Below are 27,280 nucleotides of genomic sequence, written 5' to 3'. Positions count from 1 at the left end.
CTTCTGCATCTTTCAAATATAGTTTAGGTTTCAATTTCTTACTTATTCCCCTGGAAGCTGTCAATGAGTAGAAACATTAACAGTAGAGATGAGCGAATCTTTTCTAAATTCAAACTTATCAGTTTGGTGAAAGTTGATGAAAAATTGGATTTGCAGTGAACTGCTTCTCTGCAAATGGCAAGCACAGCAGAGTAAAGATGAGTGGATAGATCAGCGGAGAATCGACTTCGCAGTACCAAGCAAGTTCAAATACTTTGCCCACAAATACTGTACATTTTTTCAGTATTTTACGGCTTTTCCCTCTGTTTCTATGGCTAAGTTGTGAGATGTGACATCCTTTCACTATCCAGATCCATTGCAAAATGGCTGCTGCATTCCCTGCCTCTGCTTTCATACATTTTTGTATAAAATTGTACACAGTATTCTAAATGTGGCCACACTAGTAACTTGTATAGAGGCAAAATTTTGATTTTATTTGCATTAGTACCATTCACTAAAGTTGACTTTATTGCTCACCTAAACAATGAGTCACAATGAGATGAGCGGATTGATCAGAGGAGGATCAACTTCATAGCACCCAGAAAGTTCAAATACTTTGTGATCAAATACTGTACAGTTTCTTCAGAGTTTTAATACTTTTTCACCCTATTCATTTGGTTAAGTTGTGAGGTGTGATGTCATCTCATTGTCCAGATTCATCGCAAAATAGGGCTGCTGCATTCCCTGCCTCTGTTTTTATACAGCTTTTTGTAAAATTTTACACAGTATAAGTGATTTGTATAGAGGCAAAACTATGTGCTTGTCATGAGCATTTATGCCTCTTTTAATGCATCCCATGATTGTATTTGGTTTGGCAGTAGCTGCCTGGTACTGACCACTAAAGATAAATTTATTGCCCACGTAAAAATCCGCTGTTTCAGTCACAATTTTACTCAAGGTTTTACCATTTAGTACATAATTATAAAGTTTATTTCCTCTGCCCAAATGTATGACCTTAAATTTACCTACATTAAACTTCAATGGCTTTGTCTCAGTCCAATCTCTCCACCTTACCTAAATCTCTCCATAATATTAATTTATCCTACTCTTTGTTGATTGCCTTGCTTACCTTCATCTGCAAATATAATACTATACATTATATGATTAAATATTATGACAATGTTTATATAAAAAAATTAAATTTTGTGATACACTCCCTTTAACCCCCTTCACGACATGTTCCTCCATTTGATGTGGACTCCGGTGCTGAGTCCACATCTTTCCCGACACATGTCAGCTGTTTTGAACAGCTCACATGTGCCTCTAACAGCCGCGGGTGGAATCGCAATCCACTCGTGGCTGATAGCCCATTAAATGCTGCTGTTAAAAGCTGACAGTGGCATTTAATGTGATCGCAGCGGAAGCGCGTCGCTAATCCCACCCATCGGTGACCCTGTCACATGATCGCGGGTCACCAATGGGTCGGCATGACAACCAGTTCATTGCTGGATTGTTATGAGCGCCGCCCGGTGGTTGGTGCTCCTAGCCTGTGTGTAGCAGAAATGCACACTTGCTATCTGATCATCGCCTGTATGTAGCAGAGGTGATTGGGTTATCGCAGCTTCTAGTCTCCAATGGAGACTATTGATGCATACAAAAAATAAAAGTTTTTAAAAATATAAAAAATTAAAAATATATAAAAGTTCAAATCACCTCCCATTCAAAATAAAACAATTAAAAAATACATATTTGTTATTGCTGCATTCAGAATCGCCCGATCTATCAAGCTATAAACAGAATTAATCTGATTGGTAAATGGCATAGCGAAAAAAGTCAAAATGCCAGAATTACGGTTTTTGGTCACCGCAACATTGCATTAAAATGCAATAACAGGCAATCAAAAGATTATATCCACACATTAAAAATGTCAGCTTGGCACGCAAAAAATAAGCCCTCACCCAACCCGAGATCACAAAAAATGGAGCCGCTACGGATATCGGAAAATGACGCTTTTCTTTTTTTTTAAACAAACTTTTGATTTTTTTCCCACCGTTTAAGCAAAAAACAACCTATACATATTTGGTATCTATGAACTTGTAATGACCTGGAGAATCATAACAGCAGGTCAGTTTCAGCATTTATTGAACACGGTAAAAAAAAAATCCAAAAAACAATTGTGGAATTGCACTTTTTTTTGCAATTTTACTGCACTTAGAATTTTTTTCCCGTTTTCTAGTGCATGATATGGTAAAACCAATGATATCGTTCAAAACTACAACTCGTCCCTCACATGGCCATAATGATAGAAAAATAAAAAAGTTATGGCTCTGGGAAGAAGGTGAGCGAAAAACAGAAATGCAAAAACGAAAAAGGGCTGCGGCGCAAAGGGGTTAAATGCAATTACGCTGCAATACCAGATATGATTTATGGACAGGAGTGGCGCTGTTCTGTAAAAAAAATATTTTTCTAATCTTGGACAACCTCTATACTTATTTCATAGTATGTTAGATTTGTAGGTAAAATCAGATACATGCGATAGAACAATTTGATACAACAGAAATTTGGGGAAATTGTCAATGAAATATGAATGATGCACAAGAAACTGACAACAACATACACAGAACAGACAATGATTTTATTAAATTAAGTCACACAAATATGTACAACATATTTGTGACCCCGGAAGTAATAAATACAGAGAACGACAATCACACAAGATTGCATTGTGCAATATAAACATATACAACACTTGTATAACACAACAAGGGAATAAAATACTGGGGGTCGGAGTACAAAACATTGCTCATATAAATATTGTTTAAATACCTCACACATGGCACGAGAGTAATAGACAAGTTCTTCCAAGAAAACCTGACCACTTGTTTCCCTAAAAATAGACATTCACTGTCTATAAAAAAAAAATCGACTCCCTCCCTTTGGACTTCACCCGATTGTTGAGTAACATCATTGATTCACCAGAGACGTAATGAGGCTTTTTTTTACAAATGGTTCTTTACTGACAAACAAATTGCCACAATGTGATTTACATCATGATAAACATGAAACAGAGATTAATTGAATGCACAATTATTCATGCCCCTTGGGTTGTAAATCTAGATGGATGGTACTCTAAGAACTAGGGTTAGGGGTAGAGCTAGGGCTGGAATTAGGGCTATGTTTAGTGCTCGGGTTAGTGCTGCAGATAGCATTATGGTTAGGGCTAGGGTTAAGGCTATGGTTAGATCAGGGGTTTCGGATATGGTTAGGGATAGGGTTAGAGCTATGGTTATGGCTCAGGTTATGGGTAGAGTTAGGGCTGAGATTAGAGCTATGGTTAGTGCTAGGGCAATGGGTAGAGGTTAGGGCTGGAGTTATGGCTATGTTTAGTGGTGGGTTTAGGGGTAGAGTTAGGACTACGGGTAAAGTTCGAGTTAGGTCTAAGGTTAGGGCTACGGTTATTACTAGGGTTAAGGCTATTGTTAGGTCTGGGGTTAGGGGCATGGTTAGGGCAGGGATTATGGATATGTGTAGAGCTATGGTTAGGACTCTGATTATGGTTAGAGTTAGGGCTGAGGTTAGAGCTATGGTTAGCGCTAGGGCTTTAGGTAGAGTAAGACCTGGGTTTAGGGCTGCGCTTAGGGTTATGGTTATGGCTCGGGTTATGGGTATAGTTAGAGCTGTGGTTAGAGCTGCGCTTAGGGCTATGGTTATGGCTCGGGTTATGGGTATAGTTAGGCCTGGAGTTAGGGCTGCGCTTAGGGTTATGGTTATGGCTCGGGTTATGGGTAGAGTTAGGGCTGCGGTTAGGGTTAGGACTCAGGAGTAGAGTTAGGGTTGGGGTTAGAGGTAGTGTCTATATCAAGTATTATTAATTTTTATTACTAAAGGCCAACCAATAAGATGGGTCAGATTTGCCAGAATGAGGGTGAGTCTCTGAATAGATCGCCCTCTATAAAAACTATCCGCCCTCACATTCATGATTCATCTTTTTGGAACATCAACTTACATGGAGCCCAAGGATGAAGAGATAGAATCTATACCCTTATCCAACAGACTTGTACATAGGCCCACAGCTCATTTCAGCACCACAAAACTGTAAGGCTGTGGCTACACTGCGACTTTGGTTGCGACACCTGTTGCACAGCAAAAGTCAGCTATGTGTTGCTGCTTCATCGTAGTATAATACAAGTGAATGGGGCCGCATTGAGACCCAAGGACACTGTGACAGTGACGAAAAAGTCGCAAAATTCCTTAACATGGCTGCAGTATCTCCGGGGTCGCAAGACGACCCCATTCACTTCCTGCCACGTAACAGTGACACCTATCAAACTTTGTTCACGCAACAGCTGTTGGGGTAAAAGTTGCCGTGTAGACCCAGCCTAATGGTCTATTCTCATTCATATGCTGCTGCAGAATTTGTCTTTTGAGTGTCCTTGATCTTTTCCCGGGTAAACTCTAGTTCATTTTTTTCATTAAAAATTTTCACCTTTGAGAACATTTTTTTTACTTAAATACATGAATTTGGGGCTAAAAATAATTTTTGGACTTTATTAAAAATGTTGCGCCCTTTTAACGTCTACAGTCTCTGTGTGTATATAATGCTGGCTGCAGAATGAGTTCACTGAGACTCTATCAGCGAGCTTGTGCTGATGGGAAAGTTTGTAATATATCTTGTCTCAGCTGATGTATGACCATGGACCACAACAACGTTGAACGAGCAAGAAAACAAAAACCCTGCAAAAACCAAACAGTGCAAAAATTTTTAATGAACCCCAATTGCAAAAATTATTTTGAACCCCATTTACTGTAAGTAAAAAATAATAATAATAATTAAACATGGCCAACCCCTTTAAATTGACTCGTCACTCATAACAGGTTAATTTGATTCCATTCACTAATTAATGTTATTGACGATCACAGTAATAAGGAGTTAATAGTTATGTATTGAATTAGTTCATAATTAATATCGGTGTAATGATTTTTATTTTAAACAGTCATAAAATGCTCATTCATGGAAATCTAATTAAAGGGGCTGTCTGAGATTAGAAAAATAAAAAGGACAGGAAACAGCGCCACTCTTGTCTATAGACTGTGCCTAGTATTGCAAAATCAAAGAAACAAGCCAGAATAATAAGTTACTATAGGGTATGTGCTCATTTTTTTTCTTGGGTTTTGTCTGTGAAATGACCACAATGTGAATGTGCTCTTACACATTGCACATAGATCAACTTATGCTCCGGCTCATTTCTTTGGTTTTGCTGTAGTTTCTTGTATGTTTTGAGCAAGGCATTTCATTAATATAAGGTATAGACAGCTGGCTGAACAGTCGGTCCCCTGTCCTGCTCTGCCCTTATTCACATTGAGCCCGGATGATAAAAGGTAATGTTTTAATACGACAAACAGATTAGGACCGCCCAGATTAGGTACACCTTGTCACGGTGGGATGACTTTTACGCTTTTTGATCTGCAAACTGTCTCTTCAGAGACAGAATCTCAATTTGCAGACACGTGTTTCGGGATACTGCCCTTCATCAGTACAAAGGAAGAGATCTGGTTTGATCAAAATAGTGTTAACCAAGTACCCTATATAAGGGTATATGCCCTTTCACAAGAGTGGCTCCGTTTTGGAAAATAAAGACAATCCCTTTAAATCCACTGTCTAATTCATAGCAGAATGGAGACAGGTGTTCTTTAAATGTATTGAGAATATCTGGACTTTTCTGTGAAAGTATTTTTGAAATTCCCTACAGGACCGGTAATCGACTGGTGAATACAAGCCACAATCATAAACTCATATTGTTCTCCCACTGCTCCCATTTATACTTGATGATGTCTGTAGGATAATGTGACAATGAGGCCGGGACATCATATCTGCAGTACCAGGTTTTCAGGAACATCCCAAAATTACAAGTGGAAATTTTGCCTTCAGCTAAGTGAGGCTCATTTAAAGGGAATGCGTCATCAGAAAATGTCCTAGTTTTAAAAGTGTAACTGTTGGTTCAGGAGAACTTAGAGTAGAATGTCTGTGTCTTCCTCTAGTTCTCCCTCTTCCCTCTCCATAGAATGTTATGAGCACCAACTGTCATGTTCTATCTCAATAATGGGAAAATCTGTCTTCACGGAAAACAGACTTCACAGATTTAACCCAAAAATTGAGGGTGAAGAGAGCAGATTTCCCAGTTACGTTATATGACAAAGTTTCATATTTATTAATGATTTATGAAATAAAAATTAAAACAATGATTACTAGCCACAATGAACAGAGATATATAATGAGCGTGTGCAAAGGTCCCTTGTGAACTGGGAGAGAGGTGTGACATCACCTATTATGATTGGTGGATCCTGTGTTATCAGCTGTGTATAGAGGTGTTACCTGTCATTGTCATCCTGCCTCTGATGGTAATGAAACTGCTGAAAACTCTTCCTGAAACGATAGGGGCCAGTGTGAAATTTTGCCAACATTTTTTAAAAAATACACAGAATGCAAAAACTCTATAGGTCATTATCTGACAACACATTCCCTTTAAAGGGGTTGTGCCAAGTTTTAAAGGTATCCCTGATTCATAGGATCCCACGTAGGACTGATGGAGATAGCAAAGCTCCGCTCTCGGCTATCTCAGACAGTCATATAGAAAAACAATGTAGTGTAGGTACGCATGCTAGACCTCTGATCAGCTCAGAGAATCAATGGGGGTCCACGTGGGGCACCGCCCCAGCAATCATTAGGTTGTCTCCTATCATATGGATAAGGGATAGCTATAAAGTTTGACACAAATCCTTTATCTTTTCTTGTGTTGGGGGTCAGTTCTTTTTGACTGTTAGTAGAGCAGAAACTGGACAGAACCTCACTTTGCTGGGGGGGACAGAAGCCAGACCCATGACAATCAGTTGATCTCCACAATGGTGGCATTCTAAAAAGGATTTTTTGGGGGTATTAAATTGTTAATACCTATTCTTAGGAAAGTCACTCATTGTCTGATCGGTGGGGTTCAACTTCCATTGATCAGTAGAATAAATAATTTTAGTAGCACAGTGCTCACCCTTGCGCTGTAGCTCATGATCAGTCACCTGCTCCCTCATACTGATCATCCTTAGATCGGACTCAATGATGACCATCAATAGTTTATTCACAGAAGACCCCTTTAACAGTCGGCTGGCATCTTAATAATGGAAGATGAATAATGTGTAAGTGAAAAAAAATAATGAGTTAGTTATGGGACTGTCACTCGCTAATTATCCATGGATCACAATTTTGGGATTCCTCATCGAAGCATAGTCATTGCAATAATCACTTGTATTTTTGCATATAATAAGATATAAATAATTATTGACCTAAATGTTCCAACGAGATCTGAAGAGATAGATGAGATGACATAATATGCACTGCACTGGTAGGGCACTAGAGAAAAATCTGGGGGAAGTTTTGGACAAATATAAGAATGAAAAAATGACTTTAATTAATTGGAAGACGACAATGATTTAATCAGAAGAGCTACGGTAAAAACAGTAAGCGCGATTAAAGCGACTGGGAAGGTTCCTCAGTTGCATATTTGCGAGAAAGTAGTCACAGGCTAAACCCCTATTGCAGAAGGATTAACAGTCGTAATGATAAAGCTTTGTTTTCACATAGTGGAAGCGAGGCTGCAGATCTCTGTGGCGGAATGTGCATGGTTTGATGTGAATTGCTGCTTTACATCAGCTTGCGTGTGGCACACTACAGCCCCACTACCGCTATGTGAAAATCCAGTCTTAGGGAATGTGCACAAGACATCCGTCAGACGCTGGCTCTGTGAGCCCACATTGTTGTTTAAAGCAAAAGACAACTCAGGAAAACTACGGCAGTTTTTCCTGAAGCTTCTTCTCTGTCGTTTCTTGCCACGTTGTTGCTGCTTTTTTTGTTATTTATGTCATATATAGGTTAGTTCCGACGCCTTTGCGGAAGTCACCTGAGGAATGGTGGGGTCTCTTCTTTAAGCCACTTTATGGCTTTCGAAGACTGAAGCAGTTAAAAAAAAGTGAAAAAAGAGAGAACAATAGTTTTGACATGGCTGTGCATATGTTCATTCTTTTTTATGTTTTAAGAGCTTTTTTAGGCTGGCTTCCAGGCAGGGTTCCATTGCAGTATCTGGACACAACGTCCTTTTCTGGCAACTCCACTTTGAAACCCGCACATCGCAGACCTTGATACAGCTGGAACCTGGTTGTCCCTTTTTGGAGAAATCCCATCCTGCAACCTGGACCCCTTTGACCTAGAAGCATTGAACATAGCCTATACTTCTGATGAAGGGCCTTCACCAGAAATGTTAGCGTAATACTGTACTTACCACTCTATTTCACTGGTTGTGCCACCTACCTGTTTGATTTCCAATTTGAAACACATGTTTAAAAGCTCAAAAGAATGAACATATGCATTTGTTTGTACAAATGGCTTGCTATTTATCCATTCAGGCTTTTGAGCATTCTTTAAATGCTTCAGGTTGCCAAAGAAGCCAATTGGCTAAAAGAAGTGATGTGACTGTTCTTCAGGCGTTTTCCACTCCAAAGACGCTGTATACTTTGCAAAATAATCAATGACATGAACTTCTTGAAGCCTTTTTGGACATTTTTATGGCATTAAGAAAACCACTGGCAGTCAAAAACATCGAAAAAGAGGTCAGGAACCCACCCTTTGCCTCCTAAAAATGTCTTCCTCTTTAAAAACTTGGCAGGTTTGCCTGGAAAGGATGTCATGTGCACAAACCCTTAGAAGGGTTTTTTTTTGTAAGGAAAACGTTGTACTTGTTTGTAAATCAGGTCCAGGAAGCACTTTCAGAACTTATTAGCCCACATGTTCTAGTCTTTTGGATAACCCATAAAGCATTACCCTTTTCCATGGAGTTAAATAAGATCACGAGTAAGAGGACATGATTTTGAGCACCTCCTTCTCAGAAATGGTGGTGGTACCAGAGGTTTGGACCCATATCTTATGTACTTTTATGATCTGGCCGTAGATGATGTGGGAAGCAGAACCTATATCGGGTACACTAAGGTCAGGTGAGGACCGTAGACTATCTCTGGATAGGTGTATTTTGGACTCTTGTACCTCATCATCGCAAAACTGGGTTCTTCTTAGCCATTCGAGTTGGCGTTTAACACTGAAATATGGATTCTCCTTAAGGAACTAAAGGGGAAATCCATCTTTAAAAAAATGTTCTTACATGCCATGAAGACATTTCAAGTAGTTGGCATCTTTCCAAACTGAAGAGGCTCATGGTGCTCCATAAAGTGCTTGAACACTTTTCATCACAGGAAGCCACCAGAAGCAAAATAGTTGGACTTTTATGCATTTTTGGTGGAGTTACTTTCTAAGTAGACCTCGTAGGTAACCAGTCTTTTAAGTAGACCTCGTAGGTAACTAGTCCTGTCATTTTGAAATGGAGAAAATTCATCTATGCAACCAGAGGCCCATTGTGCATGTTTGTGGTCCAACAAGGTAATGTCCATGTCATCGCCAGAATATTAGTCATCATCATCATCCTCATCTTCATCCTTGCTCGGGGCACATCTGTGGAAACAGTGCACAGTGGTAGCCAAGAAGAAACTTGAAAAAATGGCAGCAATGGATACAGCAACTCCAGAAAATATAATGATTAAAAAATCAGTCAGCGATAAGGTGAACTTGCATTCGCTGAAGCTGATGTCAGACAGCTCGTGAAGGAAGACTTTCCGATCCTCTAATGTGCACTGAATTTCTTCAACACCTGAGAAGAATGAAAAAGAAGGGAGGAAACTGTTAGATTTACCTTCATACATGCAGAATTTTAAAAGATAAGGGAAAAAAAAATCTTAGTTTTTCCCAAAACAGCACCACTCTTGTCTAATGGCTGTGCCTTGTAAAGCAGTATAGTCCTATGCAAGTGACTAAAGTCACACTGCAATACCAGACACAGCCAGTGGACAGTAATGGCGCTATTGCTAGAAAACTAATATAATCTTGAAATCCCTTCAAGTTTGCTGCTCTTTGTAAGGTATTGGACTCCTGAGATGACAAATATCACAGGAAAGTAGGGTAAAAGGACACTCTTTTGCCTTCTGTCAGGTATATAAGAGCCTACGTCTATGTTTGGTGCACACGATGGTTGACGCATACGCATATGCATAGTATACTTACTTAATATGGTACAAACCAGTTGGGTCGCTAGGTCCTTTCACCTATCTCTTTAAAAAAGAACTGTCACTTGCCATAAATATGTTTTTTTTTTTTGTACCTGGTGTAAATGCCGCTGTTCTCCTGAATCTGGCAACGTTTTTCTTTTGTTCCTGCTCCTCTCCGTTCCTGAGATATGGCCCCTGTTTCCGATATATTGCTCTAGTCTTGTTATACAATTGGGCAGGTCATCAAATTCTTTAATCAAGTCATCTTGGTGACCACACCCACTTGCCTAACAAGACTTAGGTTTATCGAGAGGGAAGAAGTGGCCATATCTCCGGAACGGAGAGGTGTAGAAACAAAAGAAACACAACGTCGGATTCAGGAGATCAGCGGCATTAACACCAGATTAGAAAAATGACATATTTATGACAAGGTTGACTGTAAAAACCCAACGGGCAAACACGAGACGGCATACAACCCGCAAGGACACACGTCGATATACCAGCTGTGTATGCAGTAGGTGATATAGGATGATGAATACTCGCTGATGGGTACTGAGATATTTCGATGGAATCAATATGCAACCATATATATATATATATATGTGTACAGTACACATATACTGTATATATATATATATATACTGTGTAAATATATATATATATATATATATATATATATATATATACATAGATCTTGTAGCATCTGCGGGGGCCATTAATTTATGATGTGGCCAATGACATTGTGATACTTAACTTAATGTCACCCTTTTTATGAGGTTTTGTCTCGAAAAATGGTTGTAGCTATATTCATCATCTGTCATATTTCCCAGTGTATTCTGTTCTGCGCCGTATCCTTACATCATAAAATGCAATATGTCCTTCCACCACCAGAGGTCACTTTTAGGTAGGAGAGTAAGGCTGAGTTCACACGTGGCGTTTTTTTCGCGTTTCCGCAGCGGTTTTAACCGCGCGATTTTGCCGCGAAAACGCAAAAAATAAGCATCCCATGCATTCCTATGGGATTCCGCAATGCTGTGCTAATGCTGCGGTTTTCACCGCGGCGGAATCGCTTCGCGGTAAAAACCGCAGCATGCTCATTAATTTGCGGAATCGCGGCGATCCCGCACCCATAGGAATGCATTGTTCCGCTTACTTCCCGCATGTGGCTGTGCCCAACATGCGGAAAGTAAGCAGAACAATTGCGGATGGTACCCACGGTTCGGAGGAGAGGAGACTGTCCTCCGGGCTTTGGGTACCATATCCCTGTAAAAAATAGAATTTAAAATAAAAAATATTGTTATTCTCACCCTCCGACGTCCCGCGCAGCCTTCCCGCTTCTCTCCACGCTCTCGTTCCCAGTAATCCTTTGCGAAAATGCTCGCGTTGACGTCCGTTCTCGCTGGATCGCGAAGTCTCGAGGTCATTCGCGCGACGTCATCGCGAATTACCGCGAGACGTCGCGATCCCGCGAGAACTGACGTCATCGCGGGCATTTTCGCAAAGGATTACTGGGAACGGATGCGCGGGACGTCGGAGGGTGAGAATAACACCGTTTTTTTTTGTTTTTTTTACATTCTATCTTTTACTATTGATGCCGCATAGGCAGCCTCAGTAGTAAAAAGTTGGTCATGTTTGACGAGTGTGACCAACCTGTCAATCAGTTTTCCAAGCGATGCTACAGATTGCTTGGAGAACGCTAGAATTTTGCAAGCTAATTACACTTGCAAAATGCTAGTTTTTCCGCGGGAAAATCACGGGAATTTAAAATGCGATTTTCCCGCGGACTGGAATTCCGGAATTCTCGCGGTAATTTCCGCGAGAGTTCCGGTACGTGTGCACTTAGCCTAAGGAAAGAAGAGTAAGGCGTTTGCCCCATTGCATCTGTGAGAATCACATGGGACACATTTTGGAGGAAATTCTAAGTACTTCTCTCCACATTCAATTGTGGGGATACCGCAGTGAAAATTCACAGACTTCACCATTCGCATTACCTAGCGTTAAATCCACGGTGAATATCCACAGCATAAACAGCCATTTTATAGAATCTCATGCACAACACCAACACTGTAAAATCCATTGTGTGAACAATTCCCTAAGTCTCTTTTCATATTTGTAGCTTCTTTTTTTGTCAGTGAAACCTCTACAGAACTCATTGTTCCCCATTATAATTCTACGGCATATTGAGCTGTGTCAGTGTCCATCATGCAGTAGACCTGGCAGAGCGTTGTGCCTTCTGTTATAAAAGAAGCCATGATGCAGATGTGGACAGGGCCTTAAAGGGAACTTGTCTGCACATTTTTATAACTGGAAGTAGTGATATGGCTGTGTAGGCGCTTGATCCCTGATAAAAATGATACCTTATTTGTAAAGATCCAATGTGCCAGACGAGAGATATAAAGTGTAGAAGACATATTCAAATCAGGCAGGAAGTGCACTGGGGGCGTGTCAATGCTCTTATTCTGCTTTTTCAATGTACACTGACACGCCCCCAGTGCACTTCCAGCCTGATATGAATATGTCTTTTACACTTTATATCTCCCTTCAGGCACATCAGATCTCTACAAATAAGGTATCATTTTTATTGGGGGGCAAGCAGCTACACAGCCACACCACTATTTCCATAAGCAAACACCTGCTGAATGTTTCCTTTAAAGGGGGGACGTTTACATGTTTTTATTTTATTTTATAAAAATGAACCCATAGATGTTCTAAACTGATAATAGCGCATACTTACCTACCAGACTTCCGCCAGTCCTCTGCACTGCTGTCAATCCCCACTGATGGTCTACTGGCTTACTTTTCCTTCAAGTGATTGGCTGCAGTGGTCATGATCCATCTGAGCCATAAGAAAGAGGTGGGAGACAGGTTCTCTCTGGGCTGGAAGAAGGAACCAGCGGTCACCTAATGCCCCCTACCCTCCTCCGTCCTTTAAACAAAGGAAATTAAACGCTTGGAACCTTACACACAATATATGCCAAAGAAAGTCATCTAGTAAGATGGCGTCACATTTATCTCTGCCTTGCACCATAACATATGACATTGGTCATCTGCACATAGAAATTTTTTAGTGACAGCTACACAAAAGATGGAAGAAAATCTGGGGTTTGTTACATTGTGTCAGTTTAGAGAATTTTTGCAGCACTTGGACTTCAGAATAAGGCCTCGTTCACACGTCAATTTTCGCTTTCCATGATTTTCACGGATAGCACTTGGATTTTCATGGATAGCACTTGGATTTTAACGGATAGCACTTGGATTTCCATGGATAGCGCTTGGATTTCTATGGATAGCACTTGAATTTTCACGGATAGCACTTGGATTTTCACGGATAGCACTTGGATTTTCATGGATAGCACTTGGATTTTCATGGATAGCACCTAGATTTTCACGGATAGCACTTGGATTTTCACAGATAGCACTTGGATTTTCACGGATAGCACTTGGATTTTCACGGATAGCACTTGGATTTTCACGGATAGCACTTGGATTTTCATGGATAGCACTTGGATTTTCACGGATAGCACTTGGATTTTCACGGATAGCACTTGGATTTTCAAGGATAGCACTTGGATTTTCACGGATAGCACTTGGATTTCCATGGATAGCACTTGGATTTTCACGGATAGCACTTGGATTTTCATGGATAGCACTTGGATTTCCATGGATAGCACTTGCACCTGTTATAGTCTGTGGAGCCATTCATAAGCTCACAATTTTTCTCGTACCGAGAGGTCCACGGAATATTGTGGAAACATGTCCTATTTTGATCTGAGGGCTGGATCAAAGTCAGCCATGCATGTCTTTCGTTCTGGGAAAATAATCGGACCACCCTCGCATGACATATGAGTGCGGTCTGACTTTCACAGACTGACTGCATGGAGAAGGTGGAGAAACTTTTTTTTTTTTTTAAATTTCTCCACACACGAAAAAAATCAAAGTCTGATCAGAATAATCGATCTGTTATTCTCATATGTGGAAAAATCGAACCTGTGAATGAGCCTTAATAGCTGTCAGCTCTACACACTGCCACATTTCCATCAGCTGTGTAAGCAGGACTGTCAGGTGTTGGATGGAACCAATGGTTCCTGACTGCAAACACAGATCTTAAAAATAGTAAGTAATAGAAAGAAAACTTACACAACATAAGGCAATTGATTTAAAGGGATTATCCAAGACTTTTTTTTACTATGTCCCTAAGAACTAATAGACACGTTGTTGCTAACTACCTGCCCGTTCTGCCTGGCGCCGATCACTGACCGCTCATACCGACAATTCTGTGGCTTCCGCTGATGTCACCACGACAGAGCAGCTGCTTCTTTTCTGCTTAGTTGACATCATGCTGATTGACAGTCGACTCCCCACTGCCCAACTGCAGGGAGCCAGCTGCCAATCAGCATGATATCAGCTGTCACGCACTGTCAACAGAAAAGCCTGGAAGAGCTGCTCTGCAGATGATGAGCAGCTGAATCGTTGGCAGGAGCGGTCATTGACCAGTCTGTACCGGCACTGGGTAGAATAAGCAGGTAGTTAGCAACAACCTGTCTGTTAATTTTTTTGTAATTCTTATTTAATCCTTTAAAGAAGATTTATCATCCACAAAAAAACCCTGCACAGACTGCTAGACTGCTAGTCCTATAGATAATGTTTGTTACATACAAGGGAATGTGTCTTCAGAAAATTACCTTTAGTTTAAATGATTTCTTTGTGCTAAATTCATTCATTATTTTTTTTTCATCTTTGCCATTTTTGGTAATTTTTTTTTTCATATCATGATCTGTATTAATAATAAAAATGGGAAATCTTATACTTTTCACACTGGCCACTGGGGCTATCTAGACTGTAAATTCCTGCTGCTTCAGGAAATGCACATGTACATTAGCAGCAAAGATCATACTCTGACCCTATCTTTTATATTGAAGCATCTATTGAGCATGTGCAAGTGTCATTGTGAATGGAGGAGGGGCAGTGGAGAGGTGACATCAGCTATTGTGATAGGTGGATCCTGTGTTATTAGCTCAGAATTGAGGTGTTACCCATCATCGTAATCCTGCCTCTGCTGATAATGAGCCTGCTGAAAACGCTTACTGCCTGTATTATCGGCTGTGTATAGAGGTGTTATTGTGTCATTGCATTCCTACGTCTGATGATAATGAACCTGATGACAACTCTTACTGCCTGTATCAATAGCTGTGTATAGAGGAGTTATTGTGTCTTTGCATTCCTGCCTCTGAAGATAATAAACCTGCTGAAAATTCTTACTACCTGTGTCATCAGCTGTGTATAGAGATGTCATTGTGTCATTGCATTCCTGCCTCTGATGAGAATGAACCTGCTGAAAACGCTTACTGCCTGTGCTATCGGCTGTGTATAGGGGTGTTATTGTGTCATTACATTACTGCCTCTGATGATAATGAGCCTGTTGAAAGCTCTTTCTGCTTGTGTTATCAGCTGTGTATAGAGGTGTTATTGTGTCATTGCATTCCTGCCTCTGATAATAATGAACTTGGTGAAAACTCTTAGTGCCTGTATTATTGGCTATGTATATAGAGGTGTTATTGTGTCATTGCATTCCTGCCTCTGATGATAATGAACCTGCTGAAAATTCTTGCTACCTGTGTTATCGGTTGTGTATAGAGGTGTTATTGTGTCATTGCATTCCTGCCTCAGATGATAATGAACCTGCTGAAAACGCTTACTGCCTGTGTTATCAGCTGTGTATAGGGGTGTTATTGTGTCATTGCATTCCTGCCTTTGATGATAATGAAACTGCTGAAAACACTTACTGAATGTATTATCGGCTGTGTATAGAGGTGTTATTGTGTCATTGCATTCCTGCCTCTGATGACATTGAACCTGATAAACTCTTTCTGCCTGTGTTATCAGCTGTGTATAGAGGTGTTATTGTGTCATTGCATTCCTGCCTCTGATAATAATGAGCTTGATGAAAACTCTTACTGCCTGTATTATTGGCTATGTATATAGAGGTATTATTGTGTCATTGCATTCCTGCCTCTGATGATAATGAAACTGCTGAAAACACTTACTGCCTGTATTATCGGCTGTGTATAGCTGTGTTATTGTGTCACTGCAGTCCTGCCTCAGATGATATTGAATCTGATGAAAACGCTTACTGCCTGTGTTATCAGCTGTGTCATTGCAGTCCTGCCTCTGATGACATTGAACCTGATGAAAACTCTTAACCATCACACTAAGTGAGATCGCTAGTGAGATCGCTGCTAAGTCACAAGTTTTGTGACGCAACAGCGACCTCAGCAGTGATTTCGCTGTGTGTGACACCTATCAGCGAACCGGCCCCCCTGCCGGGTATCTCTGATCGTGCAGGAATGTCCTGGGTCTTTTTTTGATCGTTGGTCTCCCGCTGGCCAGCACGCATCCTATCTGCACCAAAGTGGTATTATTAAAAATATCACCCGGCAGGCAAAAAATAAGCCCTCACCCAACCCGAGATCACGAAAAATGGAGCCACTACGGATATCAGAAAATGGCGCAGTTTTTTTTTTTTTACCAAAGTTTGGAATTTTTTTCACCACACAGATGTGTCAATGAACTCATAATGACCTGGAGAATCATAATGGCAGGTCACTTTTGGCAGTTTATGAACCTAGTAAAAAAGCCAAACAAAAAACAACTGTAGGATTGCACCTTCTTTGCAATTTCACCGCACTTAGAATTTCTTTCCCGTTTTCGAGTACACGACATGGCAAAACCAATGGTGTCGTTCAAAAGTACAACTCGTCCTCCCAAATAAACAAGCCCTCACATGGCCATAATGATGGAAAAATAAAAAAAGTTATGGCTCTGGGAAGAAGGGGAGCGAAAAACAAAAAACACAAAAAACGAAAATACCACCATGAAGGGGTTAAAGACCCCTCCATACATAGACCTTTGGGGCGGTTTATGACACATGGATCATGTCTTTTTAATTATCCCCCCGATTCTCCGCGTTAGAATTTCTTTGGCAGCAGGATCGATCCCGAGTGTCGGATATAAGGGAATTAGTGTCTACGCCTAAAAGACTGTGGAATAATGGGATTTATTGGCATGTGTAGAACACAGGGATGGAGATCACAAACCACATTCCTGATTAATACTCATGGCGACGTAGAGCCGGGGCTCGGGGGATTGGGTGACTCGGCTCTGATTCTATTCAGCTTCATCAACATTTAATGACTATTTATAAATTGAAGCCGAGAAACGTGAGGAAAGTGTCCTCTGTTCTCCTGTGACATGCCCTCTACAATTTACTGACAGGTCAGCAGCGTCTTTTTCAAACCTCAATCCAAAAGAAGCCCAAAAGTCTTAAAGTGTAGCTGTCGTTTCGGGAGACTTCTCAGAGTAAGTTGTTATGCGTGTACACAAGGAATAATGCCTTCTGGACATTATGCGACTTGCATCCTGCATTTACTACCAGTTTTACACTGTGCGTTTTTTTCCATTACTTTTAACTTGTCTCTGAGCTGGTGGTAGGAGACTTGCTGCTATGATGTTGCCTATACACAGATACATGAGACATTCATGCTCACTTGTCTCTTTGTAGCACATGTTCAGACACAGCAGCATGGAGAGTATTATACAGAAGTACTGAGCAGTGTAACTGTGAATCAAGCATCAAAGCCAGCAGCTCTATATTAGTGCAATTCTCTGCCTCTTAGGGCCTGTGCACAAGACCAGTTTTCTCATACAAGTGTTGTCCGTGGTTTGCATTCATACCTGTGATATTCTCTGGGGCTATGAACATGTCAGATTTTTTCCACGGACCGAGTGGTCAGCGTAAAAAATCATAGACACGTTCGATTTTGATCTGAGTGTCAGACTCAACAATGCAAGTCTAAGGGTTGTGAAAAAAATTGGAAGCACTCGGATGACAATCAAGTGCGGTCCGATGTTCATGGACTGACAAACTAGAGAAGGTGGAGAAACTGTTTTTTTTCTCTGAGAACCACTAATGTCACTCTGTTGAAAGTAATTGGACCATTTTCCTCAGATGTGGAGACTTTGATTGATAAACCTTCCCTTTCCCCAATTCTACAGACTGTAATAGGCATCTTTAATCTGATCCCTCAGTGTCGCAAGACAGATTGTCTTAAAACAGACTTGGGAAGTTTTTCAGAGTAAATGAGGAGATCAGTAGAGAGAGAGGATGGAGGAGATGTGGCTCATAGGTGGAGAAAGAAAAATGTATCTGATAAGATAGATTACAAAGTTTCTTATATTTTCCGGTAACCTTGATTTATGCAAAGTTTTGAGAGATGAAAGTGGTACATTTAATGAGGTGGATTAGAATTAGTAAAATATTGATACTTTTTTTAACAAAATAGTCCCAAATCTGTCAAATTGTATCTTGCAGTACAGACATGGAAACATAAACTTACCCGATGATACACTCTGCCACTGTGGTGGTCCCCGTTGATCCTGCATTCACATGCCATATACACTCACTGGCCACTTTATTAGGTACACCATGCTAGTAAGGGGTTGGACCCCCTTTTGCCTTCAGAACTGCCTCAATTCTTCGTGGCAGAGATTCAACAAGGTGCTGGAAGCATTCCTCAGAGATTTTGGACCATATTGACATGATGGCATCACACAGTTGGTGCAGATTTGTCGGCTGCACATCCCTGATGCGAATCTCCCGTTCCACCACATCCCAAAGATGCTCTATTGGATTGAGATCTGGTGACTGAGGAGGCCATTTGAGTACAGTAAACTCATTGTCATGTTCAAGAAACCAATCTGAGATGATTCGAGCTTTATGACATGGCGCATTATCCTGCTGAAAGTAGCCATCAGATGTTGGGTACATTGTGGTCATAAAGGGATGGACATGGTCAGCAACAATACTCAGGTAGGCTGTGGCGTTGCAACGATGCTCAATTGGTACCAAGGGGCCCAAAGAGTGCCCAGAAAAAATTCCCCACACCATGACACCACCACCACCAGCCTGAACCGTTGATACAAGGCAGGATGGATCCATGCTTTCATGTTGTTTACGCCAAATTCTGACCCTACCATCCGAATGTCGCAGCAGAAATTGAGACTCATCAGACCAGGCAACGTTTTTCCAATCTTCTACTGTCCAATTTCGATGAGCTTGTGCAAATTGTAGCCTCAGTTTCCTGTTCTTAGCTGAGAGGAGTGGTACCCAGTGTGGTCTTCTGCTGCTGTAGCCCATCTGCCTCAAAGTTCGACGCACTGTGCGTTCAGAGATGCTCTTCTGCCTACCTTGGTTGTAACGGGTGGCAATTTGAGTCACTGTTGCCTTTCTATCAGCTCGAACCAGTCTGCCCATTCTCCTCTGACCTCTGGCATCAACATGGCATTTCCGGCCACAGAACTGCCGCTCACTGGATTTTTTTTTTTTTCGGACCATTCTCTGTAAACCCTAGAGATGGTTGTGCGTGAAAATCCCAGTAGATCAGCAGTTTCTGAAATTCTCAGACCAGCCCTTCTGGCACCAACAATCATGCCACGTTCAAAGGCACTCAAATCACCTTTCTTCCCCATACTGATGCTCGGTTTGAACTGCAGGAGATTGTCTTGACCATGTCTACATGCCTAAATGCACTGAGTTGCCGCCATGTGATTGGCTGATTAGAAATTAAGTCTTAACACACAGTTGGACAGGTGTACCTAATAAAGTGGCCAGTGAGTGTATATAATTAACACGACAACTACCACCAATCACTGGCCAGAACAGAGACGTTTGCATGTGAAGCTTGTGTAGGTACGTGTGCTGACTGGGGGGTGGTCCCTTTTTCGCCGCAAACAGACTGGAGACAGAAACTGATGTGCATTCAACAGGTCCTCTTTATTGGCCGCCCTCCGGACGACCCAGCAGCACAGCAGAAGCACGACAGCTTCTACGCACAGGCCCGGGTACCTTTCACCTTCTTCTCTTTCCTTTACTGTGACGTCCCTCGCGGTTCTTTCACTGTGGCTGCCATTAGGCCCACGGCCACATCGCTTCCCCGTCCGAGTCCGTCCGTCTGGCACCCCCCCGGGCGTCTTCTGTCCTGCGGCTTATCCTGTCAAGGCCACCCCCCTGACCGTCTCTCTCCTCAGTCCCTGCCAGAGCTTCTTCTTCTGTCCGTCTCTCCCTTCTGTCTCCTCTTCTTTTGAGCTCCTCCTCCTGGACTGGCTTCCTTCTGGAGCTCTCCCTGGCTATTTATTTCTATCCCCGGGAATTCCCCTCTAGAGCTCCTGTAACTCCGCCCATAATGACTCAGCGATTTCGTAGCCTTAAGCTGCAGTTAAGCCCTTTCCTCACTGCTCTCTGCCTCCATCTTGTGGCCAATCTCTAGTACTGCACCGTCTCACTTTCCTGCTGTCCTTGGTCTCTCCCTAGTGGCCAAACTCAGTACTTTACCATCTTCCACTGTCTCAAGCTGTCTCCCCACATACATATACAGCAGTTCATGTCAAGTACTTTTACTGCACATTCTGCATTCACCTTCCTACTGCAGACAGGTCCATAGGTCAGTCCACTTCCCTACACGTGGACCGCTGATCCAGTGATTGAATGCACCAGTCACATGGATGACGATCTTGATGTCATCATAGGTAATGGTAATTTATTTTTTTTAAGTATTCCCTACTTTTTGATAGTTTTTTTAAATCCTGGAAAACCCCTTTAATTTCTGTCAAAACCTAATAATTTTCACAGATAACATCTGACTCTAGGTTACACTGATATATAACAAACTATGAGAACAGTAGTCTGCTGTAGCCACTAGAGATTAGAGAACCTTTTAGGATTCGATTCGGCTTTGTTCAGCGAACTTCCCGATGTTTGCCAAACTTAACCGAACATCATTCATAGAATTCAATGGGAGGCAAAACAAAACGCCTAGACAACAAGGGGGCCCAAAAGCTACCAAAACAGCTCAAATTAGGGGCAGACACCAGGAAAAGTGGCATCAATTGCACTATAAATAAAAATACATACTGATAAAAAAAATTGACGTGGGTTCCACTGTATTTTTGATAACCAGCCAGGCAAAACTGACAGCTGTGGGCTGCAACCATCAGCTGTCAGTTTTAGCAAGGTTGGTTATCAAGAATAGAGGGGTCACAACGCTGTTTTTTTACATTTTTGACTACCAGCCTTGCTGAAGCAGACAGCTGGGGCTGGTATTCTCAGGTTGGTAAGGAGCTTTGGATGTTGCCCCCCCAGCCTAAAAACAGCAGCCTGCAGCCACCCCAGAAAAGGTGCATTTATTAGATTCGCCAGTTCTGGCGCTTTGCCCGGCTCTTCCCACTTGCCCTATAGTGGTGGCAAGTGGGGTTCATTTTTGTGGGGTTGATGTCACCTTTGTATTGTCTGGTTACATTAAGCCTAGAGGTTAGTAATTGAGTGGTGTCTATAAGACGCCCCCATTACTAACCTCATAGTGATATTGAAAAGAAAAACACACACTCAGAATAAAGTCCTTTATTTGAAAAAATGACATAGACTGCTTTATTGACTCTAAATTAAACCATATTCACACCATCGCCCAATCCACTGAAGCCAATGTCCTCTGCAAATGAATTAAAATAATACACAACTATATTCCTCACGTGTCCGAAGAGAAGAGATAATCAATAATGTCCCACGATGATCCTGATGACTTCGAGAGCATTCTACCCTTCAGCTGGTGACACACTGAATGGTGTGTGTAGTCACTCCTGTAGTGTGCAGCGCTGAGCTACGGTAAGAAAGTTCACTGGAGTTCATCAGTTGATGAATCCCGGTGATCTCACTTATGGCAGTTCACTGCTACACACTGCAGGAATGATTACATGCTCCTGTCATTGTGTTGCCAGCTGCCGGGTAGTTGCATCAGCTGATATGACTGCTCTACAAGTGATCCGAATCATTGTGGGACATTTTGGATTACGGCAGATAGATGAGGGATATGGTGGTTTATTATTTTTTCTTTTTTCCAGGTGACATAGAAATCATGGATTAGACGTTAAGATGACTATATGGTGTTTTTTATTTTTTACAGAAGATAAGGGCTTCAGGGATTAGGTGTAAGGTGAGTATATACTGTGTTTTTTATTTTTATTTGAATACTTATATCTTAATTATAATTTTTTTTCTTTATTTTGAGCACATCCACTAGATGATGACTACGCCCATCAGCTGTTGCCTGCACCCGCTGTTATCAGCGACAGCAGGCGTAGACTCATGGGAGAAGTAGTCTCTCATCAGGTGATGCCTGTGGCCTGTGGAAGCTTTTTATTGTGGGTCCCAGTCAAACCTGAGACGTCACACTGACATCTGACAGCGGGACCCCACAGCACTCTGACTGACGTTAATGATCTTACCGACGGTAACATTACCACCGATCAGAGCCGCCATGTGCACACAGCCTTAGTGGAAACTCAATCATTTACCGAACTTTGCACAAATTTTGTCAATTTTGAGTAAAATAACTCGGGAATCCAAACATGAATCCGAAAGTGCAACATTAGTGCTGACTTTGAGATTTACGAACGTTTTCCAAGCAAGTTCCTCATCTCTAGTAACCACCACCAGAAGGCGCTTTGGATCATACTGCATACTGTTCATGCATTGAATGCATTACTAAATCATTAGTGCCCTCTAGTGATGGCTGAAAGCAGATAGACTTTTTATCATTTACATCTTCATTTAGTTCTCATTTTTACCACCATTTGGTCATTTCTTGGAGATGCAGATATTTTAACCCCTTAATGTCCAATGACGACACAGTCCGTCATCAGACATTTCCCCTGCTTTAATGAGGGCTCCGGCGCTGAGCCCGCATCAAAGCTGGGACATGTCAGCTGTTATGAACAGCTGACATGTGCCCGCAATAGGCGCGAGCGGAATCGCCGTCCGCCCGCGCCTATTAACTAGTTAAATGCCGCTGTCAAAGCTGACAGCGGGCATTTAAATAGAATTTCCGGCCGCCGGGCCGGAAATGACGTCATCGCCGACCCCCGTCACGTGATCGGGGGTCGGCGTCACGTTGCCTGGACAACCAGAGGTCTCTATGAGACCTCTATGGTTGTTCCAGGCATAAGGTTTTCAGCGCCACCCGGTGGTCGGCGCTGAAAGCACAGCAGTAAATCTGCTACATATGGGCGATCTGCTCATCGCCCATATGTAGCAGAGCCAATCGGGTTGCGCATGCTTCTAGCCTCCTATGGAGGCTATTGAAGCATGCCAAAAGTAAAAAAAAAATGTTTAAAAATAAAAAAAAATTAAATAAACCTAAAAGTTCAAATCACCCCCCTTTCGCCCCAATCAAAATAAAACAGTAAAAAAAAAATCCCACATACACATATTAGGTATCGCCGCGTTCAGAATCGCCCGATCTATCAATAAAAAAAGCATTAACCCGATCGCTAAACGGCGTAGCGAGAAAAAAATTCAAAACGCTAGAATTACGTTTTTTTGGTCACCAAGACATTGCATTAAAATGCAATAACGGGCGATCAAAAGAACGTATATGCACAAAAGTGGTGTCATTAAAAACGTCAGTCTGGCACGGAAAAAATAAGCCCTCACCCGACCCCAGGTCATGAAAAATGGAGATGCTACGGGTCTCGGAAAATTGCGCAAATTTTTTTTTTTTTTTTTTAGCAAACTTTGGAATTTTTTTTCACCACTTAGATAAAAGAGGACATAGACATGTTTGGTGTCTATGAACTCGTAATGACTTGGAGAATCATAATAGTAGGTCAGATTTAGCATCTAGTGAACCTAACAAAAAAGCCAAGCAAAAAACAAGTGTGGGATTGCACTTTTTTTGCAATTTCACCGCACTTGGAATTTTTTTCCCGTTTTTGAGTACACGATATGGTAAAACCAATGATGTCATTTAAAAGTACAACTCGTCCCGCAAAAAATAAGCCCTCACATGGCCATATAAACGGAAAATTAAAAAAGTTATGGCTCTGGAAAGAAGGGGAGGGAAAAATGAAAATGTAAAACCAAAAATACCCCTGGTCGTTAAGAGACCTTTAGTGATGTACAAGTTTGATTGGTTGTCTCCTTAAATTGAGTTTTTCACTACGATAAAAAAATGGGCCTACAGTGGTCAAAAAATGAAAAAAAAAAAAAACAGTCTCTTATGTTTTATTCCAGCTCATATGGAATGAGATTGCTTTATGGCCAATGTGAACATGCATTTATATGCTGCATGTATACCAACTCAAACCAAGCTCAATTTTTGTGTTTTTTCTTTGTATTTTTGCATTCTGCGCAAGCTAGGGTGTGGCCTCCCTCTCCTGAGCTGGAAATTGTATTTAAAGGCTTCCCCTGACTGGTGTCCACTGGTTGGGACCCGGTCCTTGTCTGCCCTTATTCACACACTGACGTCAACTTTGACACATGATAAGGTTTTTAATATTAGACAATGTAGGACCGCCCCGACCACAGTCACCTTGTCGATGGTGGGATGGCTTTTATGCTATCTTTGATCAAATACAGTATTACTAAATACTCTGAATTATTTAGATGCACTTTTGCTTTTTTTTTATTTAATTACAGCAGGGTTTTTCTCATTTTGTCTTTTGTAGGTTTTGTATGCTTTAGGCCAATGTGAACATGCATTTATATGCTGCATGTATACCAACTCATAATCTCAATTTTTGTGGGTTTTTTTTTTTAATGTGATTGGTGTAGCCAATCAGGAGTTATTGACTGGCTGCAGTGGTCATCTGAAGACTCCTCCTGGTAGAGATAGCCAAGAGACATCTGATCATCAGGGCCGACATTAGGGACAGGCAGACCAAGCAGCTTCCTAGGGCACCCCACTCCTCCATTGGCTCCCAGCCAGTGGCGTTTTGCTAATAGCGGCACACCACGCGGCTGCTGTGGAGCCAAGCGCCGCCTCCCGCATTGCGCATTCAACTTATCGGCATCATAGTTGCCAATACAGTTGAAAGCAGTGATGGAGGAGAGAGTGTCAGCTTCTGACTCAGCAGATGCGTGATGACGTCAGTTCATTGTGTGCCTTGCTGTGTCAGCCAGAGCAGCAGGGGAACAGGAGAGGTAATATGTGTGTGTGTACTGTGTGGGCTGCACTATACTGTGTGTGTGTGCAGGGCCAGCATTAGGGGCAGGCAGATGCCTAGGGACCCCCTGCTCCTCCAGGGGCCCCCAGCCAGTGGCATGTCGCTAATAGCAGGACACACCACGTGGCTGCTATGGGGCCTGTAAGTGGCCCCAGATGACAATCTCTCTCCCATGATTCCCCCTCTGCTTCTCACTCAGCAGGCACACAACTACATCACTTCATCATGTGCCATGCTGTGCCAGCAGTGGAGCTGATGAGACACGCTGCAGAGTCTGGAGCAACGGGGGAACTGGGAGAGGTGGGTATTGTGTGTGTGTATGTACTGTGTGGGCTGCACTATACTGTGTGTATGGGGGGGCTGCATAATACTGTGAATGGGGGCTGCATTTTAGTACAGTTGTGGCCAAAAGTATTGACACCCCTGCAATTCTGTCAGATAATACTCAGTTTCTTCCTGAAAATGATTGCAAACACAAATTCTTTGGTATTATTATCTTCATTTAATTTGTCTTAAATGAAAAAACACAAAAGAGAATGGAGCAAAAAGCAAAACATTGATCATTTCACACAAAACTCCAAAAATGGGCCAGACAAAAGTATTGGCACCCTCAGCCTAATATTTGGTTGCACAACCTTTAGCCAAAATAACTGCGACCAACCGCTTCCGGTAACCATCAATGAGTTTCTTACAATGCTCTGCTGGAATTTTAGACCATTCTTCTTTGGCAAACTGCTCCAGGTCCCTGATATTTGAAGGGTGCCTTCTCTAAACTGCCATTTTTAGATCTCTCCACAGGTGTTCTATGGGATTCAGGTCTGGACTCATTGCTGGCCACCTTAGAAGTCTCCAGTGCTTTCTCTCAAACCATTTTCTAGTGCTTTTTGAAGTGTGTTTTGGGTCACTGTCCTGCTGGAAGTCCCATGACCTCTGAGGGAGACCCAGCTTTCTGACACTGGGCCCTACTTTATGCTGCAAAATTTGTTGGTAGTCTTCTGACTTCATAATGCCATGCACATGGTCAAGCAGTCCAGTGCCAGAGGCAGCAAAGCAACCCCAAAACATCAGGGAACCTCCGCCATGTTTGACTGTAGGGACCGTGTTCTTTTCTTTGAATGCCTCTTTTTTTCTCCTGTAAACTCTATGTTGATGCCTTTGCCCAAAAAGCTCTACTTTTGTCTCATCTGACCAGAGAACATTCTTCCAAAACGTTTTAGGCTTTTTCAGGTAAGTTTTGGCAAACTCCAGCCTGGCTTTTTTATGTCTCGGGGTAAGAAGTGGGGTCTTCCTGGGTCTCCTACCATACAGTCCCTTTTCATTCAGACGCTAACGGATAGTACGTGTTGACACTGCTGTACCCTTGGACTGCAGGGCAGCTTCAACTTGTTTGGATGTTAGTCGAGGTTCTTTATCCAACATCCGCACAATCTTGCGTTGAAATCTCTTGTCAATTTTTCTTTTCCGTCCACATCTAGGGAGGTTAGCCACAGTGCCATGGGCTTTAAACTTCTTGATGACAGTGCGCACGGTAGACACAGGAACATTCAGGTCTTTGGAGATGGACTTGTAGCCTTGAGATTGCTCATGCTTCCTCACAATTTGGTTTCTCAAGTCCTCAGACAGTTCTTTGGTCTTCTTTCTTTTCTCCATGCTCAATGTGGTACGCACAAGGACACAGAACAGAGGTTGAGTCACATTTAATCCATGTCAACTGGCTGCAAGTGTGATTTAGTTATTGCCAACACCTGTTAGGTGCCACAGGTAAGTCACAGGTGCTGTTAATTACACAAATTAGAGCAGCATCACATGGTTTTTCGAACAGTGCCAATACTTTTGTCCACCTTTTTTTATGTTTGGTGTGGAATTATATCCAATTTGGCTTTAGGACAATTCTTTTTGTGTTTTTTCATTTAAGACAAATTAAATGAAGATAATAATACCAAAGAATTTGTGTTTGGAATCATTTTCAGGAAGAAACTGAGTATTATCTGACAGAATTGCAGGGGTGTCAATACTTTTGGCCACAACTGTATGTGTGTGGGGGGCTGCATTATACTATGTGTGTAGGGGCTGCTGCATTATACTGTGTGTGGTGGGGGCTGCATTATACTGTGAG

General features: G+C 41.9%; 1 protein-coding gene across 1 annotated transcript in view; it reads right to left on the bottom strand.

Annotated features, from left to right (window-relative positions):
• Window positions 1-2,600: 2,600 nt before the first annotated feature.
• LRRC38 (leucine rich repeat containing 38) overlaps window positions 2,601-27,280 on the bottom strand; it is a 77,951-nt gene continuing 53,271 nt past the window's right edge. The window contains exon 2 of the mRNA XM_073585562.1: window positions 2,601-9,719. Within this exon, the coding sequence (XP_073441663.1) occupies window positions 9,478-9,719 (242 nt within the window). The 3' untranslated portion in view covers window positions 2,601-9,477. The remainder of the gene's footprint in view (window positions 9,720-27,280) is intronic.

Source organism: Dendrobates tinctorius, unplaced genomic scaffold, assembly GCF_039654945.1.
Source record: "Dendrobates tinctorius isolate UK_male_01 unplaced genomic scaffold, ASM3965494v1 ptg000086l, whole genome shotgun sequence".
Classification (NCBI taxonomy): domain Eukaryota; kingdom Metazoa; phylum Chordata; class Amphibia; order Anura; family Dendrobatidae; genus Dendrobates; species Dendrobates tinctorius.
This window is presented reverse-complemented; position numbering and strand designations above follow the sequence as displayed.